Source organism: Poecilia latipinna, unplaced genomic scaffold (assembly GCF_001443285.1).
Source record: "Poecilia latipinna isolate Pla-1442-1.1 unplaced genomic scaffold, P_latipinna-1.0 Scaffold34, whole genome shotgun sequence".
Lineage (NCBI taxonomy): Eukaryota > Metazoa > Chordata > Actinopteri > Cyprinodontiformes > Poeciliidae > Poecilia > Poecilia latipinna.
In genome coordinates this window covers 459,033-476,395 of record NW_015112650.1, presented here as the reverse complement: position 1 = coordinate 476,395, position 17,363 = coordinate 459,033, and the positions used below count along the sequence as shown (strand labels likewise).

Genomic DNA, 17,363 nt, shown 5'->3' with positions numbered 1-17,363 from the left:
TTGACCACTTTGTGTTGGTCATTCACGTGAAATCTAAGTAAAATACACAACGTCTCTTGTCATAACACGTACATATGTGTGATTTATGTGCAGCACGGCTCAGGTGCAGCTCAGTGATCCATTGGCTGCGTCTCTCTACAGCTGGAATATGACACCCACACCCAGAGAGCCTGCATTACTCACATGAGAGAAACCTGTTGGAGCTTTACGCAACATCACTAATGACATCCAGTCTTATTCTTAAACCGGAGAGCTGCAATCATAGACCAAAAAAACAGAAGCAGAAAACGTAGCTACAGATTGCAGCAAGCATGAGCTCCTTACTGTAGGATTTATTGTGCAATTAGAGCACAGAGACGCTGGACGAACACGACTCATAAATATTTCACAGTTGCTCCTTTTGGAAGGTCAAAGCAGGAATCATTCTTCCTCTGCGAGGGTCCTTTTACTCAAGAAAGCAGGGGGCCCCCCTTTCCAGGAATCATCGACCCAGGCTTCCAGCCAATCAAAGCTCCTCACACGTCCCGCTCCCCACCCCCGTCAGCGGACCAATGAGCGGCTGGATGCTGCTGGGCAGCAAAGGGAGGGTCCCAGAGGTTAACAGCGGAGCTGCTTCCTGCTCAACTGAGGGGGAATAGGTGGGGTCAGGTCACTGTACTGGAGAGCTTTGGGCTTTTTCTTTTTGGGGTGGTGGGGATTAAGGGAGATCCGCCGAGGCAAGACGCGTTCAGATCTGAGCGGGTTGTTCTGGGAGTCAGAGTGGATTTAGTGAATGAGCGCCGCTCACTCTGCCCTGATGGTGATGGTATGCAGCAGCGCTGACAACAAAGGACACCCGGGGAGAGCAGATGTATTGTGGGACACCTCAGTGGGAAGCGCGAGCCACGTCACGGCTCTCCACATAGCAACAGCCCTGCTGACCTACATGCCTCGTTCCCACACGGTCCAGCCGCCGCGCGTGGGGCTGCAAACCAGAACAAATACTCCCACAGTAATATTACATTTAGAAAAAATACTTGAATTTACACGAGGAAAGATGAAAAACTACATAAGACAGAGCTCTTGTGGTTTGTTTTTTTTCGTACTTTTTTTTTATTATTAATAAACACGTAACACAGTGAGAAACACGACACAGTTCTGAGATTGTTTAGAGGGAAAAAAAACAACACAAAAGCAGTTACATTCCTTATTTTTACATGAATTAAAACCCCTGTGAGTTTCAGCGGGGTGTGTTACCTGGGAGAGCCGCTGACCGCGTTACAAGATGCGGGGACTTTCTGTTCGTCCTTCGGCTGAAGCGGAGGCACCAGCACTGGCAAGGCAGTAGCTTGCGCAGTCATCTCCATAGCGGGCAGTGTCTCAACCCAACCAACAGCACAAACTACTACCTCAGCCAGTAACGTGGCCTAAAGGCGGACGAAAAGCTGGACGCCGTAAAAAATTTAAGAAGGAAAAGAAGAAGAAAAAAAAAAAGTCGAGCAGTTTCGAAAATCCCTTGCAGTCGAAGATGTCCGTGCACTCCTGCCTCTGTCCTCTACTGAGCCGCACACTTGAACTGGGAGGGAAACCCCGCCCAAGCAGACCTGCCCTCATCCTCACTTCCCCTCATGTGACCTGTCGATGGGAGACCGAGCTACGGCTGCCAGAGTTCAGAGGAGGCCATGAAGCTGCAAACGTGCTTTCTCTTCAAAATGTATGTTAATCCCCCCCCCATGCTTGTGTGGCGAAAAGGGGATCACCACACCCATTGATATTCAGTGTATTGGTTTAAATTAAATACCTAAGAAGATGAATGAATGCAGTCTATCTCGTCATACCAGCTACCTGAAACCTAAATGTTCTGGTTGCGAAATGACGAACCAATTGACGATCCACTTTAGAAAATCTGTAGATTAACGCGTTTGGTTTTAAAATATTTGAGCCTATTTCATGTTCATGTCTGACAGGTTTGTATTTCAAGTGGTTCCATGATTCTGCAACTCCTTCTCACAAAAAATGTGGTTACACCAAAGCTAATTCGTAATCTAGCAATTGGATAATTATGTTTTCACATAGTACCATGTTGGTTTGGATGTCTTGTTTCCCTTAATTTAAATCACCATAAAAAAAAAAATTAAAAAAAAAAAAACTTTCATACCTACATGCCCCCGATGACATCACATCAGGCATGAGATACCAAATTAAGGTCCTTTTTTAGGCCCCAGCAGCTAAGCACTGCAGCTTTAATTTACTTAAATACTTTGTCAACACTGTATATTCATCCTTCTGGTTCACATCATAGTAAAAAATAAAAAGAAGAAATGTGTAGGAAACAGATGAAGTGTTTCCCCTGAACATGCCTTGTAATGAAGCAGACAGCCGATTGGAGAAATGTCCCGTTTATTGTACAGTCATGTACATCCCTTTTCACACGGCTGGCTGAAGGCGACATGGAATGTTAAAAGATTTGGGGATGGTTTTTTTTTATTTGCATAAAATTTTGCAAGAACTTCATTGCTGGAAATGGTGAAAAAACCCCAAAAAGAAATCTGGGTTTTTCATTTGTACTATCAGTTTCTGCCTTTCTTTTCCTTAAGAACATAATCACTGTACATCAATGCGGCGTCTTCGCAAGAATGAAACAAACCAAACCCAAGAGCAACACTGCAACTTTCTCTTTTATTTTTGTAGTCGACAGGCAACTGCAGCCAGCCTGAAGGTGAATGGAGGCGGAGGGGTTTAAGTGTCATTAGCTCATATGAAAAGCACACAATGATGCATGTTAAGTCTGGAGTCGTCCGGCCTTCTCTGCGGGGTGGGGGGAGCTGCTTCGCGTCGTCGTAAATGGAGTTCAATGTCCAAGCACTTGTGAAGCACCCCGGGATAAGAATCCAGATTCAAGATTTCTTCATTATTATAAAAACAGGGAGTGTGAGAGTAAGTCCGGTCAGGACTCTCCGTTCTGGACTTTGGAGATGGGCGGCTGCATAAAGTCTTTAAAGGGCCCCAGGGCCTCCTTCAGGGCTGCGCTCACCTCGGACGAGGAGCAGGTGATGCACTGTACTAACGTGGGGTACAGAGCGATCACCTGAGCCCACGTGTTGCCATCCACTGCATGAAGGGAAAAAGAAGAAAGATTAATAGGCAGAAAGTGGAAGGATGTCTTCAGGCACGGTGAGGAAAATACCGTTTTCTGGCAGAGTCTTTTTAAGCGAGTCCATCAAAGTGCTTATAGCTTTCAAAACGAAGATAATCTCCGTCACTTGCTGCCTGAAAATCATAAGAAGCAAAAAAAAAAAAAACACGAGTAAGACAGCAAAGTAAATTTATGATATTCTTTTGTTGATGCCGTTTTCATGTGAGTGTGAAAAAAGTTACTGCTGGTCTAGTTGATAAATCCGAATAAAATACCCCGAAGTTTGTGATTGGCTGAATGTTTTTTTAAAAAAATGGGTGCATCTCCATTAAGCAAATTTATTTCTGTACTTCCAATTTGCACAACTTTATGGTCGATGGAAACGTGGCGGCTGCGACAAAGCGTACGGACATACCTCGGTAACGGACAGCGTCCGCTCAACCGCTCGTCCTCCACGTAGCGTCGGAGGACGTCCTGGGCCCTCTTGAGGAGCACGGAGAGCGCCATGCGAGAGATGTAGCCCTCCTGAGGGGTGGACACCTTGTTGCTGAAGGAAAACTGGAGCAGCGTCTCGAAGCACACCTTCGAAAACTCTTCCCGCATCCGCACGTCTATCTCAGCCTCTGAGGAAAGAAAAACCACATTGGTATCTATAGAGTTAAACCGACCGCTATCCTTTTGCGACACTTCAGCGGTCGCTGCTGCCACTTTCATTCGACTCTAGTTTGTTTGTCTGGAAAGTCGGGTTTGTTTGGGGAGGTGTGAACGCGCGATCAAACTCTGATGGAGGCTAAAAAAAGCAAACGCTAGTCCACCTAAAAAGCTAGGTCTTGGTTTGATTCAAGTGAACTTTGGTGTGGTTCGAATGCATATCTGAACACCTAGCGGACCGGAGACCGCTCCAAAAGCAGGATGTGGACTATAGTGCAAGGCATTCTGGGTAAATACAACCAATCCAATGCACAAGTTTAGTGCTAGTGGGAGAAATGCCTCGTGGTCTTTTACCAAAGACAAAAGAGCAATGCTACACCAGCTAAAATCCGACACCACTCCATTTTTCTTTGTGTCGTTTCCTTCAGTACCTCTTGATGCCTCAGGTTTTTGAAAGTGCTTGGTTCATTTTACACAGTGCAGCATGAAAGCGAATCGCAGCTGAAAATGTAATAAATGTTGCACTTTTGGTCCCCAAACGAACCGAGTCTATCGGACTACCAGGTGTGAAGACAGCCTTAATTTTACCTGTGAACGAGGGAGCTTGGGAGTGAATGGAGCCCTTGTTGAGCATAGCCATGATCTGACCAACAAAGTCTTTGGGGATGAAATTGGCAAATGGTAAAATCTCTGTGCTGATCAACTGGACCACCTGAACGGAAGGAGACCATTATGATGTAAGGGGAAAGAAAAGAAGCGAAAACGTTTCTGAGATACGTCACTGGACGCTTGAACGGATAAAATACCTCAACATCGATCGATTCGTTCTGCTGAAACTCCTGAATGGACAGATTATCAGGGGGAGAGCTGAAGAAAAAAAAAAAAAAGGTTAGCGCACCACGAGAGCATTCTGAAACCGTCCGTACGCGTCAACGAGGTTTGAGGGGAAAACATACCTTTTGGTGAAAAGAAAGTCTTCAAAGGCGTTGGCCAACTCCGGCCACATGGTGTCGAACTTCCCAGACGAGGCATGTTGGCGAGCAACAGGCAACCCGATGGACAGCACCTTGAGCAGAGACGACACGGCGAGCTTCCAGGTGCTCTCCGACGGACAGGCGTACTTCAAACCCAGCGGCATTCTTAAAGTCTTGAAAAAGGGAAAAGAAAAAAAAAGAGCGCAATTTTAATCTTATGAACATTGTTTGAAGAACTATAATAACAAAATGTATAAAACTTAGAGCAGCTCTGCTGCGTTTGTTCTGATGTTAGTCTTTTTTTTGGTTGCTCTTTATGGGTTTTGGATGCTGTGCAACTGTCAGGATTTTTGCTCTTATGTTTGTACTTGCAGATAGTTGATTATGATGCATAACCGTGGCAACAAGGTATTTTTATTTTTTTACAACTGGGAGCAACTGATTAGCATCTCAAAAGCATGTAGGATGTGAAAACAAGGACCGTTTATCTAATTATTTATTTACTCATCCATGTCTAGTTTCACATGCAACATATTTTTTCAAAATGAACATAGAGGACAAGAAAGAAAAAAAAATAAAAACGGACTTAGTGACTTCATTAAACCACCATACTGTAAGAAAATGGACAGAATGGCAACGGATGAAACTGCCTGTGGAAAAACTATTTTATGCACAAAAGACTTTTAGGGTTCTTAAAAGACAATAGTGATTTTATTTTTGAGTAAGTAAAGGACAATGGAGCTACCAACTTTTCATTGTCTTAGCAAAGTGTAGCTAGACTGTTTCCTTATTTTGATTTAAAAAAAAAAACATGTTGAAAATAATTTTTAAAAGTGTCATTTTGTTTTTCTTTCCTTTTTTCCCCTTTTCATTAAAATTAGATTCGATTAAGGCAGAAAAATGTTTCCTGAGACATTGGAGAACTAGTTTAAACTTTATTTCTTTGGTTTGCAGCAGGACAGCAGCGAGTTCTGAAGAGAAAAATTTATTTTAATCTTTGCAAATCAGAACCGAGAAAACAACGAGACACTTTTCAAATGTTGGATGCTTCAACATTAAAGTCCAGATTCTGCCTGCAGACGTTGTGTTGAACGTGTTGGTTAATAACAAATCAGTTCTTTTTGAAACTTTATGTCTGCACAAACTGGCAAGTTACTGTAATCCCACAGAAATGACAAACGTAAAACTAGAAAGAATCACGAGCAAAGACGACTTAACGGCATCAGATCTGGTACAAAACTAAACGTCCTCCTTACTGAAAATATTCTGCATAATAATCTTAAAAGAAATGTACTCTGAGGCTAAATAGTAGCATTTATCATAGGCAAACATGATGAAAACGGCTTTGTTATTGTTCCTGTCAGAAGTCAGAACTTGTAAAACTCTCCATGGATTTTATGAATGAATTTCTTTGACTACGCTTCTTAAAATTCACATTTTAGCTCATATTTACTCAGCATAAATACCTTGATGATATTCTGCAGAACCTTCTCGTTGATGACAGCTTTGTGGCACGCCGTTTTATGGTAAAGGTCCACCACCACCTCCAAGGACCGCTCAGCAAAGGGCACGTAGTTTAAGGCAACCCACTCTGCCTGTGGAGGCAAACCCCCCCAAAAAAAACATTTTACATTAACCTGAAAATCTAAAAATCAGAAAGAAAAGATTCCCTCTTCAAAATCTGGCAACACTGAAAGCGTGATTTAAAGGCACACTTTAAAGCAGGAAGGAAGAAACTTTACCGCTGCTATAAGTTTTGCCCCATGATGTTAGAGTCAAACCATCAAAGTGTGCCTTTAAGAAACAAAGAGAGCCACACTCGTGTAAAAAATAAATAAATTAATAAATAAATAAAAGGATCACCAAAAATCACAAAGTCAACTAAAAAATGAACTCCACAAGGACGGTGCACACAGAGGCGCAACGACCAGTTAGTGGCAGGCAGAGAGGGGTGGAAGGGTGCAGGAGGAGGAGGGATGGAGTGAGTGTGAGACGCAGATGAGACACGAGAGAAAACACCGAGCGGACCGATTCCTCGTCTGCCGCAGAGGGGAGCTCATCACCGATCAGCTTAGTGCCACTATAGATGAGGGAGGGGGCGGGGTGGAGGAGGGTGGAGGGGGCGGGGCTTGAGGCAGATAGCGAAACTCACCGGTGCAAACAGCTGGATCTAAAATTGGTTATCCGCGGTGAGCGGGTCCGAGAAACAGAATGAGAAAAAGACTGAGATTAACCGGCTGCTTTGAAGCAGAGGAGCTGACTTTGCAGAAAATTAACTGTTATGATTTTTTTATTTTATATATATATTTTTTTGTTGGGGGGGAGAATAAGTCAGGGATAATTGAGCCAATCAGACGTGAGGAATTAACGTCCACTGTCTTTTCGAAACTTTGCTGCTTTACAACCAAAACCGTCAAAGTTATTTAGTTGGAATTTTATGTAAGAGAGCAAAAATATTTCAGTCTAGACTTTTTGTTTGAAACCCTTAATTTATGTCTAAGGGTCAAAATAAATAACATCAAGCGCCAGGCATCACGCAACCCTTCAAGGGTAAGCTAGTATGGACGACCTCACTGTGCATAAGTTTTCCCTTCTCTTCAGATGTAACCACAACTGTCAAAAGTGTAAACATAAAAAAAAAAAAAATCCTTCAGTTTGCTTACCCATCGATGCTGGAGTAAGCAACGTTTGATACTTTACACACAAATGGAATCAAAAGTAAAATCTGTGGCACCAGCAGAGCATTCTGGGATTTGTAGTATTAGCAACACTTCTGCCATCTGGTGGCTGGCTGGTAGAATCTCTTATTAAACCAGTGGGCCAAATATATTTAAACAACAGGCCAAATTTGGCCCATGTGCCTCAGTTTTGACACCTATAACCTAAACCATTCATTGCAGCTCTGCCTGCTTGTTTGTTTTGTGTGTAAAAATGTGAAAAACACATCATGCACTGATGTGTTACTTAATCACACAGAATCTATGAAGGATTTGATCTTAGTAGGACAAAATATCGAAAAGATAACAGTGACGTGAATACTTTTGCAGAAGAGAATACTTTTGTGTGTAGAGTTAGATATCTGAACATCTCTCATCAACATCTGGGTTAGAATTTAGAAACTGGCAGTCGCCCAGGGCCCCAGGTTTTGGGGCGGCCCACAAGAAAAAGCAATTTATTTTTGGGGTATTATGCATGTAATTAAACTCTCTGGCTCCTTTCACATGTGGCGTTTTTTTTTTCTTCAATATTGTTGGATTTTCAAAATTTTAACACCACTCAAAAAATGATGACATCATAGCATATCTTTCATGAAGCCATCTGCCAAATGTTTCAAATCAGCCATCCATCAATTCATACATCCTAATGTGTAGCTTTGCATGAGTAAAATATTGTATTTGTTTATTGTTTGGCAGGGGGACTGGGCATCAAAACTGGCTCCAACCCGGAGGCCCTTATTTTTCTGAACCCGGTCGTGAATCTGGTGGATAACACACAGCACATTATTTTCTGCGAGCATTTTTCTCGACATTTTGTTTGGGTTTTAAATCTCAGCGGTTGGCATCATTCTGTGCAGATAACGCGCGGCGTCTCTCAGGTCTGAGAACTTGTTGACTGAAGAAATTGTCATTTCCCAGCGTGCAAACAAAGATGCTGTAGTTAGATGTTTTGTAACTACTGCAATCTCTCTCACAATAATTCAAAGACTAAAGAAAAGTGACAACACAAGCTAAACTATGTGCATGTTGGGAGCCAAATCTATGCAGGAGGGAGGGATTTTCAGAAAGAAATAGCTTGCAGCTTCTAAAACAACTCCATAAGCATGTGAGGAATAGTTTGATTGGATAGGAGGTTGGATTATATTCAGCCTCCTTTGATGTAACAAACAAACAAAACATCCAGAACACCTGCGTGGAGGTGGCATGGTGAGTCGGAGGTCGTACCTGGTTGTACTTAGCGTTGGCCACGTGTTTGGTTTCCACCCGGCCGTACTGAGGAGGCTTACAGGAAAACTCCACGAAAAGCAGCAGCTGCTCAAAGATGGCCGGGTACATGACCTGCAGGTTCTCAGGGCCCACACAGATGGCCTGCAGCGGGGAGGGAGGAGAGGAACAAACACCGCTGACATTCACCGCAGGACTGCATATTCGATGATGCAAACAAACAATCTTCCCCCGAAGCAGCTCTGAAAATCTGTCCTGCTGAAACCATTTATATCATTACTTTTTTGACTCAGAGAGCTTTTAACCATTGTTTTTTTAATCCTTGACATATGAGGTAAAATAAATCATATAATAACCCATAATTAGGGCTGCACAATTTGGAGTGTTGCAGTAACAATGGCCTGCTTGGATTCAATTAGGGATGCACTGATGGGAACATTTTGAGCGAATATCACTCTCTAACACTAACATTGCTGTTATAGATGATTACTGATATTTACAATGATCAATAATTGCATAGCCAACTTGAAACAAAACAAAACAAAAAAAAACACAACTACACAGCTTATATTGCCCCTCTAATTTAGTTAAACACTCCCAAAATCATTGAATCGCTGACTGGATGTCCAAACAAAAACAACATGGCTGACTCCAGTGGCGACCACAATTGGGGGGTCAGGGGGGGCCATGGCTCCCTCATAAAAAATAGTAGCCATACTGAGTTATCTTTTTCCATGCAGACATAAATGTACAACAAAATAAATAAGCAAAATTATACATTTTATTTACAAATTCTGCATGCTCTGAGTATTTTTGGTGTTTTTGATATACTTTGAATTCCCTACACGTCCAAACCAGATGTACATGTTTAGTAGAGGGTGGGCATTTATTGTGTCATTTATCATTTATCGTGAAAAATTTCTTATAAGAATTTTGATTTATCATTATAAATTTCAGTTCCTGATGGTAGATAAAAAAAATTTAAAAATTGACCATAAAATCGGAAATGTTATTTTTACCATTTTCTCCACCGTTTGTTCCACAAAAGCATCAAAATCATGATTTAATGCACTTGTTGTGTGCAGTATTTACAAATCAGACTTTTTAAAGTAAATGCCTCTGTAAATCGGAATAATTTTCAGGAGTTGTACTTGTGTTTGTGGCGCTATGAATGCTGTGTCTGCAGTCACAACCAACCAGTTCTCCACAAAATACGTAATAAGTAGTTTGTTTGTTTTTTAATCACAATCTCTAGTGTTTTCACAATAGCACCATAAAACATCGTGATAAAATTAGAAATCCATATTCCCCAACACTGACGTTTAGCTGTGGAGATGCAAAGCATCGTGGGGACATTTTCATGAAAGAACAGAAAAGATTCAAATTTCCCACAATTAACCCCTTCATCACGATATTCCGCAGCGCCCCAGCTGCGCGCCGCCCTACCTTCTGCAACACATCCAGAGCGGTGAGCACAGCTTCCTGCAGGCTAGTGAGCGTGGCTTCTGTGTAGGAAGGCAGGATGAAGGGCGAGGCGTCGCTGCTTATCGGCACAGACACGGCGCCGTGGAGGATCACTCCCAGCTTCTTCAGGTCGTCCATGCTGAAGTTCGCTTTGATGTGCTGGTAGAGCGCCGGGAAAATCTGGATCAGTGCCGTGAGGAAGGGCTGGCTCGGGATGAAGGCCAGCTTCTCGGCCGGGCCGCTGGGGGGCCTGGTGCTCTCCGTTCCCGCTCGGTACCACGTGTTCCACGCGGACCACCACAGCGTCGAGTCCTCCAGTGCGGACTCCTCCCCCGGCGGCTGCGCCTGCAGCTCTGCGCCGTTGTACCTCGTCAGCCTCTCGACCAGCGAGTCTGAGCGCACCAGGGGTCTGCCGGGGCCGGAGGCGGAGAGCGGGTCGATCAGGACGGGGGGCACGCCCATGGCGGCGAGCGCGTCCCCAGCTTTGTCCGAGTCTTTGACCGGCGTGACGATCTGCAGGATTTCTTGGAAGCTCTTGAGAGCGGCTAGCGAGACCTCGTTGTTTTTACTGAGGGCGGCCGACTGGATGTGGTTCAACAGAACCTCCCAGGCCTCAAAGAAATCCCCTGCGGAAACATGGCGAGACGGTCAGAACCAACAAGAAGTGGCTGTGATTACTAGGGGTGTCCTGATCCGACATCAGCCATAAGAAAAGTTACATCGTCCTGCATCCAGACCCATTGGTTAACAATAAATAGGTCACTTATTCTAAAACTATTGTTCTCCGTTTAAGTAACATCACTAGATTTCTAATGTTCCACACTACAAAATAAGTAACAAAAAATATCTGATTTGTGTTGATATCGTATCGGGTCAATATCGGTATCGGTCGATACGCAAAGCTCCAATATTGGTATCGTATCAGAAGTGACACCTCTGAAGATGATCAACGCTTTCATATGAAGCTTTTGTGAAACGCGTAGCATCTGTTGCAGGCTCACCTAGTTGCTGGAGGAGATACCGCCTCGTGTTGAAAATGCGAGCCACACCGGCCAGTGTCAGCACCCAGGTCTCTGCCCACTGCTTTTCGGCAGTGTCACGAGAGTGGTGGATGAGGATGTTCCCGCCCCCAGACTCGATCTTCTCCTTGTCCGCTGTGGTGGAGGACGTCCTCACACAGTCCAGTAGCTGGAACAAAACCTAAAATACCAAAGAAAGATGCCAAAGAGGAGGCAATTAAAGGAAAAACTCTGTTTGCTTCAAATTCAAGGTCAAATACTTCTTCAAGGTATAAATGAACTAAGAGAATATCAATGCTCTTAAATTTGATCTAATTGTTTCAGCATAGATAAATTAAATTTATGAGGCTTTAGTAGCTCTTTCGTTTCGTGTCTACTGAGTTTTTAATAAGCGCCACAGAGACTGATTTGGTTCCTCGAGCTTCATGGGATGAGTTGTCCTGTTCTCTGTGCAGAGATGTTTGCTTTTTAATAAAAACAAAAACACACAAAGGCTTATAATACACTGGGGGAAACCCTGCGGCACGCTACCTTCCAGACCACGATGTGCCACGTCGGCTGCTGCAGCAGGGTCCCGTGGGCGGCAATGGTGGAGAACAACGTCTGGCCTGCGCTTTTGCGTACGGCGGGCCGCGGGTCGACGCACAGCTCACCCAGCTTGGCGTACAAACACAACCACAGGCAGTCGAAGGGAGGGGCAGGGTGGAACGGCCTGTTCAGCGTCTCGCCCTTCTCCAGCGCCTGCTTCTGCAGAGCCTCCTCCTCTCTCTCCAGCTCCTGGGTGATGGCCTCCCCTCTTTGGAAGAAGTAATCGGAAATGTTCCACTGTGGATGAACATGGAACGGAGGACAAAAAGGGGGATTTATCTCCTCGTCACGACACGAGTTAGCGCATCGTTCACTGAACATGACTGTGGGAAATGACGAGTGAAAGTTCACCAGCAGGCCGATGGAAGTAAGGCTGATGTTGAGCTCCTGGTTCTGAAGGCCGAAGCTGCCGGCCACATCCACCACAATCTGGAGGCACGTGCAAGGCATTGTGGGGAGGAAGTCGGTCACCACCAACTGCAGGCACTGGAAGGCTGTTCGGATCAACGATTCGCTGAGAAAACAACAGGAATCAAAGGTCCGTGTTAGTAAAACGCCAGCAGCCGACCGCCGCCGCGTCCATTGTTCTTACCCTTGATCGTTGCGGATAGCGCCGATGACACCCAACACGAGGGGCCAGGCGGGGCCGAGGCTGTCGCCCTGACTCTGCAGGATCTGAAGGACGCACTCCAGCTGTTTCTGCCGAATGTCGGCGTGTAACACGTTGGACAGCTCCTTCAGGGGGTTCAGCAGCAGCAGCTGCAGCCGCTTTGGGGAGAGGAAGAACATGACTAGGGCTGAAACGATTAACCCGATTAATCGCGATTAATTCATTATTCAAATAATCATTAACTAATTTAGCAATCGATTAATCTATAAATTGAATATAAAGACTCAAAAAGCCATTTGCTGGCAAAAACAACATATTAAGGGGAATACTTTATAGGTTATATGGGAAATCTGCAGAATGTGCCAAGTTTTCTTATCCGATTAATCGTTAAAACATTCTGTAGAATAATCAATTACTAAAATAATCGTTATTTGCAGCCCTGCACATGAAAATCGGTTCTTGATTTGCAAATCTGCAATTTAAAAGCTGGCAGGTGCAGTCATAGCAACGCCACAAAATTATTTCCCCATGTCCCTCAGAAATAAGATATACAGGTATTAGAAGATGATGATGCAAATAATAACATTGAGGATTGGGCTCATTCAAAGTAATGAATACATTTGAACGGCCGGCCTGAGGAATGTGACAGAGGTTACAAGAATGATCAGAGGTTCCTGAACCCTGGAAAGCTAAACTAATAACCAAACTAATGAAAATAACAGATTAAAAACATAAAAATCTTTGTTGTCTTTTCAATAACTGCAACAAAAAGTTTTTCAATTGAAAATCTTGCTTATTTTTGTCAAAATATTACATTAACGAGTGTTGACATATTAAGTTTACAGAATAAATCTCCACAAATTACGAAAAATCCACAAAAATGGGCATAAACGTCTTACAGAATCAGCCTAAAATATAAATGCAATGTATATCTATGACGGTGAAATGCACCCATGCACATCGACTACTAATATTGATATGTTTTTCTCTGAGTTTTGCAGATCTATTCTTTTGCACAGTTGTGTCCGGCCTTAATGGTGTCGCCTGTATCTGCTTCAGCGAGGTAAAGGTCACCAAGTCTCACAGCACAAGATGACGGTGACATATCTTATCTCGTTTTCTTGCAGTTGGCAGACGCGTGCTCGTCATGGTTACTACGTGACAGCGGAGACTTTCTAAATGTCAGCATCACAAACAGCCAATTTGAAGGACAAATGCAGAAAAAAAGTGCATTAGGAAAGTCTAGGAAAATTGTTTTTTTAAATTATTTTTTATATTTCTCCATAAAGTTTGACATTATTTAGCGCAAAAACAAGAAAAGAAGAAAAAAAGAGCGTCTTTTGAGTGCGTGATCAAGCCTACCTGATTTTGGGCGAGCGGAGGGTTGTGTTTATAGGAGAGCCCGGCTTTGATTAGCGCCGTCAGGGCCTCGGCCCCCCACTCTCTCATTCTGGAGTTTGGGTGCTGGCAGACCTACAAGAGACACGAAAACACCAGACGCATAAAAGATCAACCTGCAGCTGTAGATTAGGTTGTTACAGACGAGGCAATGTTGGGAGTGTGGATACACATGGAGAGGCCTGGATGAGTAGCAGAACAAATACACAGCTGGATCTACCTCTGTAATTGTAAACAGGTAGACATTTTAGAAATGAAATGACAAATTCAGAATCCAGATGATCCATGTGTATCATTTTGTGTCCACATAAAGCTCAACATTTTAATCACAATCTGCATTTGGAAAATAATAATAATTAAAAAAAAACATGGTAAAAGTATGAATCGTAGCATAGTTTCTTTAAACTATGAAGGAATTTGAATAAGCGCGCAGGGAAAGATTTCAGATAGGCAGACTTTGAAGGTGCACATTTAGATTCTTGCTGTGTGATGAGTCAGATTAACACGGCAAACAAACTGCGGACACATTCTGACATTCAGCGCCGTCTCGGATCCAACAAGTTTATGTTGGACAGCGAGAGAGAGAGGAAGAGAGAGACATGAGGGGAAAAAATAAACGAGAAAAAGAAGTGGTTCAAAAAAATAATAGCTTACCTTCTGCAAAACAAACGTGTGCAAAAGAGAGGGGGAGATAAGGAAGATGTAAAGAAACCTTTCAACACTCTGAGACAGATGTCCAAATGTAGAAATGTTACTCAACACTTCTGACATATTTTGTCACGGTACAACTATAAACTTTAATGCAGATTACTGATATGTGTATGTTAACTGTGCTTTCTTCAAAAATGAAAACAAAAAACTATTTTAAAACCATATATCACCTTTGTTCCACTTCACAGGTAACTCTACTTTGTCTTTAACATAAAATCTCAACAGAGGTCATTAAAGATCATGGTTTTACCGGGACACACTGTGGAAAAATTCAACGAGTATGAAAACTTTTTCACTTTTTATTGACACTCCCTGCATTATTTCACAGGGCAGAGCATAAAGGCTATTATGGGTTTACATTAGGTTTGAAAATATTTGAAAAAATGTAAAGATTTATTGACATGCAAGTAGGGATCTGAAAATTTGGGCAAATACCGACATCCGATATTAATGTAGCGGTTATGGACGATATCCAATATTTTATATATCATGTATATTTAAATTACATTTCAATAAAAAATAAAATAAAATAAAATAAAAACACCACACTGCTGACATTGCTAAAAAGTCAATAATTCTGCCTCATTATCACACAGCCACAGAAAAACAACCCCAAAATTACCTCAAACACTTACACTGATGTGAAAAAGAAGGCAGAAACAACGGTTATCAATATCTGCCCAGGTACAAAAAAATGACTAAAATCGGCCAATAACGATGTTGGCGCTGACATACATCAGCAAAATGTATACAAGTCCTAGCAGCCTTCCAGTCTGTCAATGTAAACAGGGCATTTTAAGTAAACAGTAATTGAGCTTTCTGCAGAATCACTTTCTAATATCCGTTTGTGCAAACATACCATAAGATGGTGTTTCATTTGGCATATTTGTGGGGGGAATAATGAAATGTTTCCAACAACTGTTTCCCACTAAGCGTCTCGGCCTATTTTTAGCCGTCATTAGTGGGCGGGTTTAACACAGGTAAAGGTTACCTCTAACAGGTGTCCTGTCAGGGGTCTCCACAGGATCTCGATGCGGTCCATGTTGACGAGGCCAGTCTCCAGCAGCTTAGCGACGGCGAACAGAGACGGCTCCTGAACAACGGCCAGAAAACAAGACGTATGAAAGTATTGGAAGTAGCGTGAAACGACATGTGAGGCAATGCAGATGTAAGATTGGATTTTAACCAGTGGAAACTCAAAAAGAGAAAATATTGGTGAGTTTGAAAACTTTTCTTACCTTATTATTTCCATAAGCCATTTCCATGGCCTCCAGAGAGAGGGAACAGAGCGCATTGATTAAGTGATGCAAAGACACGTCATCCAGGTACCTAATAAAAAAAATACATATTTTAAAATTGTTTTACTTTAATAGTAAAAGGTAAACTGTAACTATAAATGTGAGTAGGGGTGAACATTTATCGTATTGTTTATCATTTATTGTGATAAATGAATTATGATAAGAATTTTGACTTATTGTTGTCACAATAAATTCCAATTAATTGTTTAAAATCCCCGAAAACTGTCTGAATTGTTAATTTTACTATTTTTTCCACACTGTTTGTTCAGTAAATGCCAATAAATTTTAAAATCTGACTAAAAACAGTTACAATATTCATGTAGCTGATATAAATCACATTTCTTTGTGTTACTGGTATCCTAAAGAAGCAAATGGGAACGTTTTTCAAGAGCAGTATTTGTGTTTGTGGGGCTAGAATTGCTGTGACACGCAGTCACAACCACACAGTTACCTAAAAATAAATAGTTCTTTTCGTCACTTTTATTGATATCACAATAGTACCACTAAATATTGTGCTAAACTTTAAGTCCATATCGCCTAAATGTGATGCTGATTAGCTGAAAACATATTAAACTTATACTAAAATCAATACTAAATTTGACAGCATTGAAGATTGAAAAATTCTTACTGTGAGCTTTCAAAGAGTCGGGACAGGATGTTGGAGATGACGGGCAGATCCGTCATGACTGCTGTGGTCAGCACCTGTTCACATTCAGTCAGTTAGCTCAACGTAAAAGGTGGCAGCAAAGAAAAATTTCCCTATGTGAAAAAGACAGAAACAAAACTCACCGTACTCGGTCCCTCCACGGCTCGCCCCGGTTTCAGGGCTCCGCCCACCGCAGGCTTTAGTCCCAGGATCCAAACTAGATGCTGGGAGAGAAAGAAAAAGCTGTCAAAGTTGATCCGACGCCATCCATCACAGAGCAGATTCATGAAATAAAACAATGGAGATGTATGTCTCCATTCTTTTATTTGTACAAGTGTAAGGTATGTAAAGCCCTCAACTCCCTAATCAAATTACACGAGTGGCGAGGTGTGTCGTACCTGGAGGGTCGCCAGCACCAGCTGCCACGACGTCCCCAGCACGGCGCCGTGGCAGTGAGCCAGGTTCAGCAGCGTCCTCATGCACTGGATGTTTTTGGCAGTCAGCTGAAATAAAAGCGAGATGATTATTTACACGGTGACACGCTTAGCGGACACCTAAAACTAAAACAATCTTAACGAATGACGGAGCATGTGGAGTGAAAACGGCACATGCTTCGTTTTCACCGCTACAGTTAGACTTGATAAAACATTTTGCTGGGTGATAAATTGCGATAAACGATAATATTGTTGTTTTGACAACTTTTTTGAGTAAATTATTGATAAATGGGAAAAGTAATGCAAGTTCGCCCTCTCTCAAAGACGAATACATTTTCATTTTGTAAAGGTCACTTGGCACTGGGACTGGAAGACATTTTAAACACCCCAAAATAAAACAACAACCAAAAACAATAAATAAAAATGAAAAAAAAACAAAAAACAATCACACATGTGAAACCATTAAAAAAATTATTATGATGTTTCTGAAAACAAAATTGCTCTTCAAAATTGT

General features: G+C 42.4%; 1 protein-coding gene across 1 annotated transcript in view; it reads right to left on the bottom strand.

The window, feature by feature from the left end:
- Window positions 1-2,456: 2,456 nt before the first annotated feature.
- The window catches only part of mon2 (MON2 homolog, regulator of endosome-to-Golgi trafficking), a 56,270-nt gene continuing 41,363 nt past the window's right edge, over window positions 2,457-17,363 (bottom strand). Inside the window, exons 15-34 of the mRNA XM_015042295.1 lie at window positions 16,814-16,924; window positions 16,559-16,639; window positions 16,398-16,471; window positions 15,710-15,800; window positions 15,463-15,564; window positions 13,725-13,835; window positions 12,345-12,520; window positions 12,104-12,266; window positions 11,696-11,989; window positions 11,147-11,345; window positions 10,128-10,771; window positions 8,682-8,825; window positions 6,893-6,910; window positions 6,207-6,335; window positions 4,723-4,913; window positions 4,573-4,633; window positions 4,355-4,478; window positions 3,531-3,738; window positions 3,167-3,249; window positions 2,457-3,090 (exon numbers count right to left, since the gene is read on the bottom strand). Of these exons, the coding sequence (XP_014897781.1) occupies window positions 2,927-3,090; window positions 3,167-3,249; window positions 3,531-3,738; window positions 4,355-4,478; window positions 4,573-4,633; window positions 4,723-4,913; window positions 6,207-6,335; window positions 6,893-6,910; window positions 8,682-8,825; window positions 10,128-10,771; window positions 11,147-11,345; window positions 11,696-11,989; window positions 12,104-12,266; window positions 12,345-12,520; window positions 13,725-13,835; window positions 15,463-15,564; window positions 15,710-15,800; window positions 16,398-16,471; window positions 16,559-16,639; window positions 16,814-16,924 (3,168 nt within the window). The 3' untranslated portion in view covers window positions 2,457-2,926. The remainder of the gene's footprint in view (window positions 3,091-3,166; window positions 3,250-3,530; window positions 3,739-4,354; window positions 4,479-4,572; window positions 4,634-4,722; window positions 4,914-6,206; window positions 6,336-6,892; window positions 6,911-8,681; window positions 8,826-10,127; window positions 10,772-11,146; window positions 11,346-11,695; window positions 11,990-12,103; window positions 12,267-12,344; window positions 12,521-13,724; window positions 13,836-15,462; window positions 15,565-15,709; window positions 15,801-16,397; window positions 16,472-16,558; window positions 16,640-16,813; window positions 16,925-17,363) is intronic.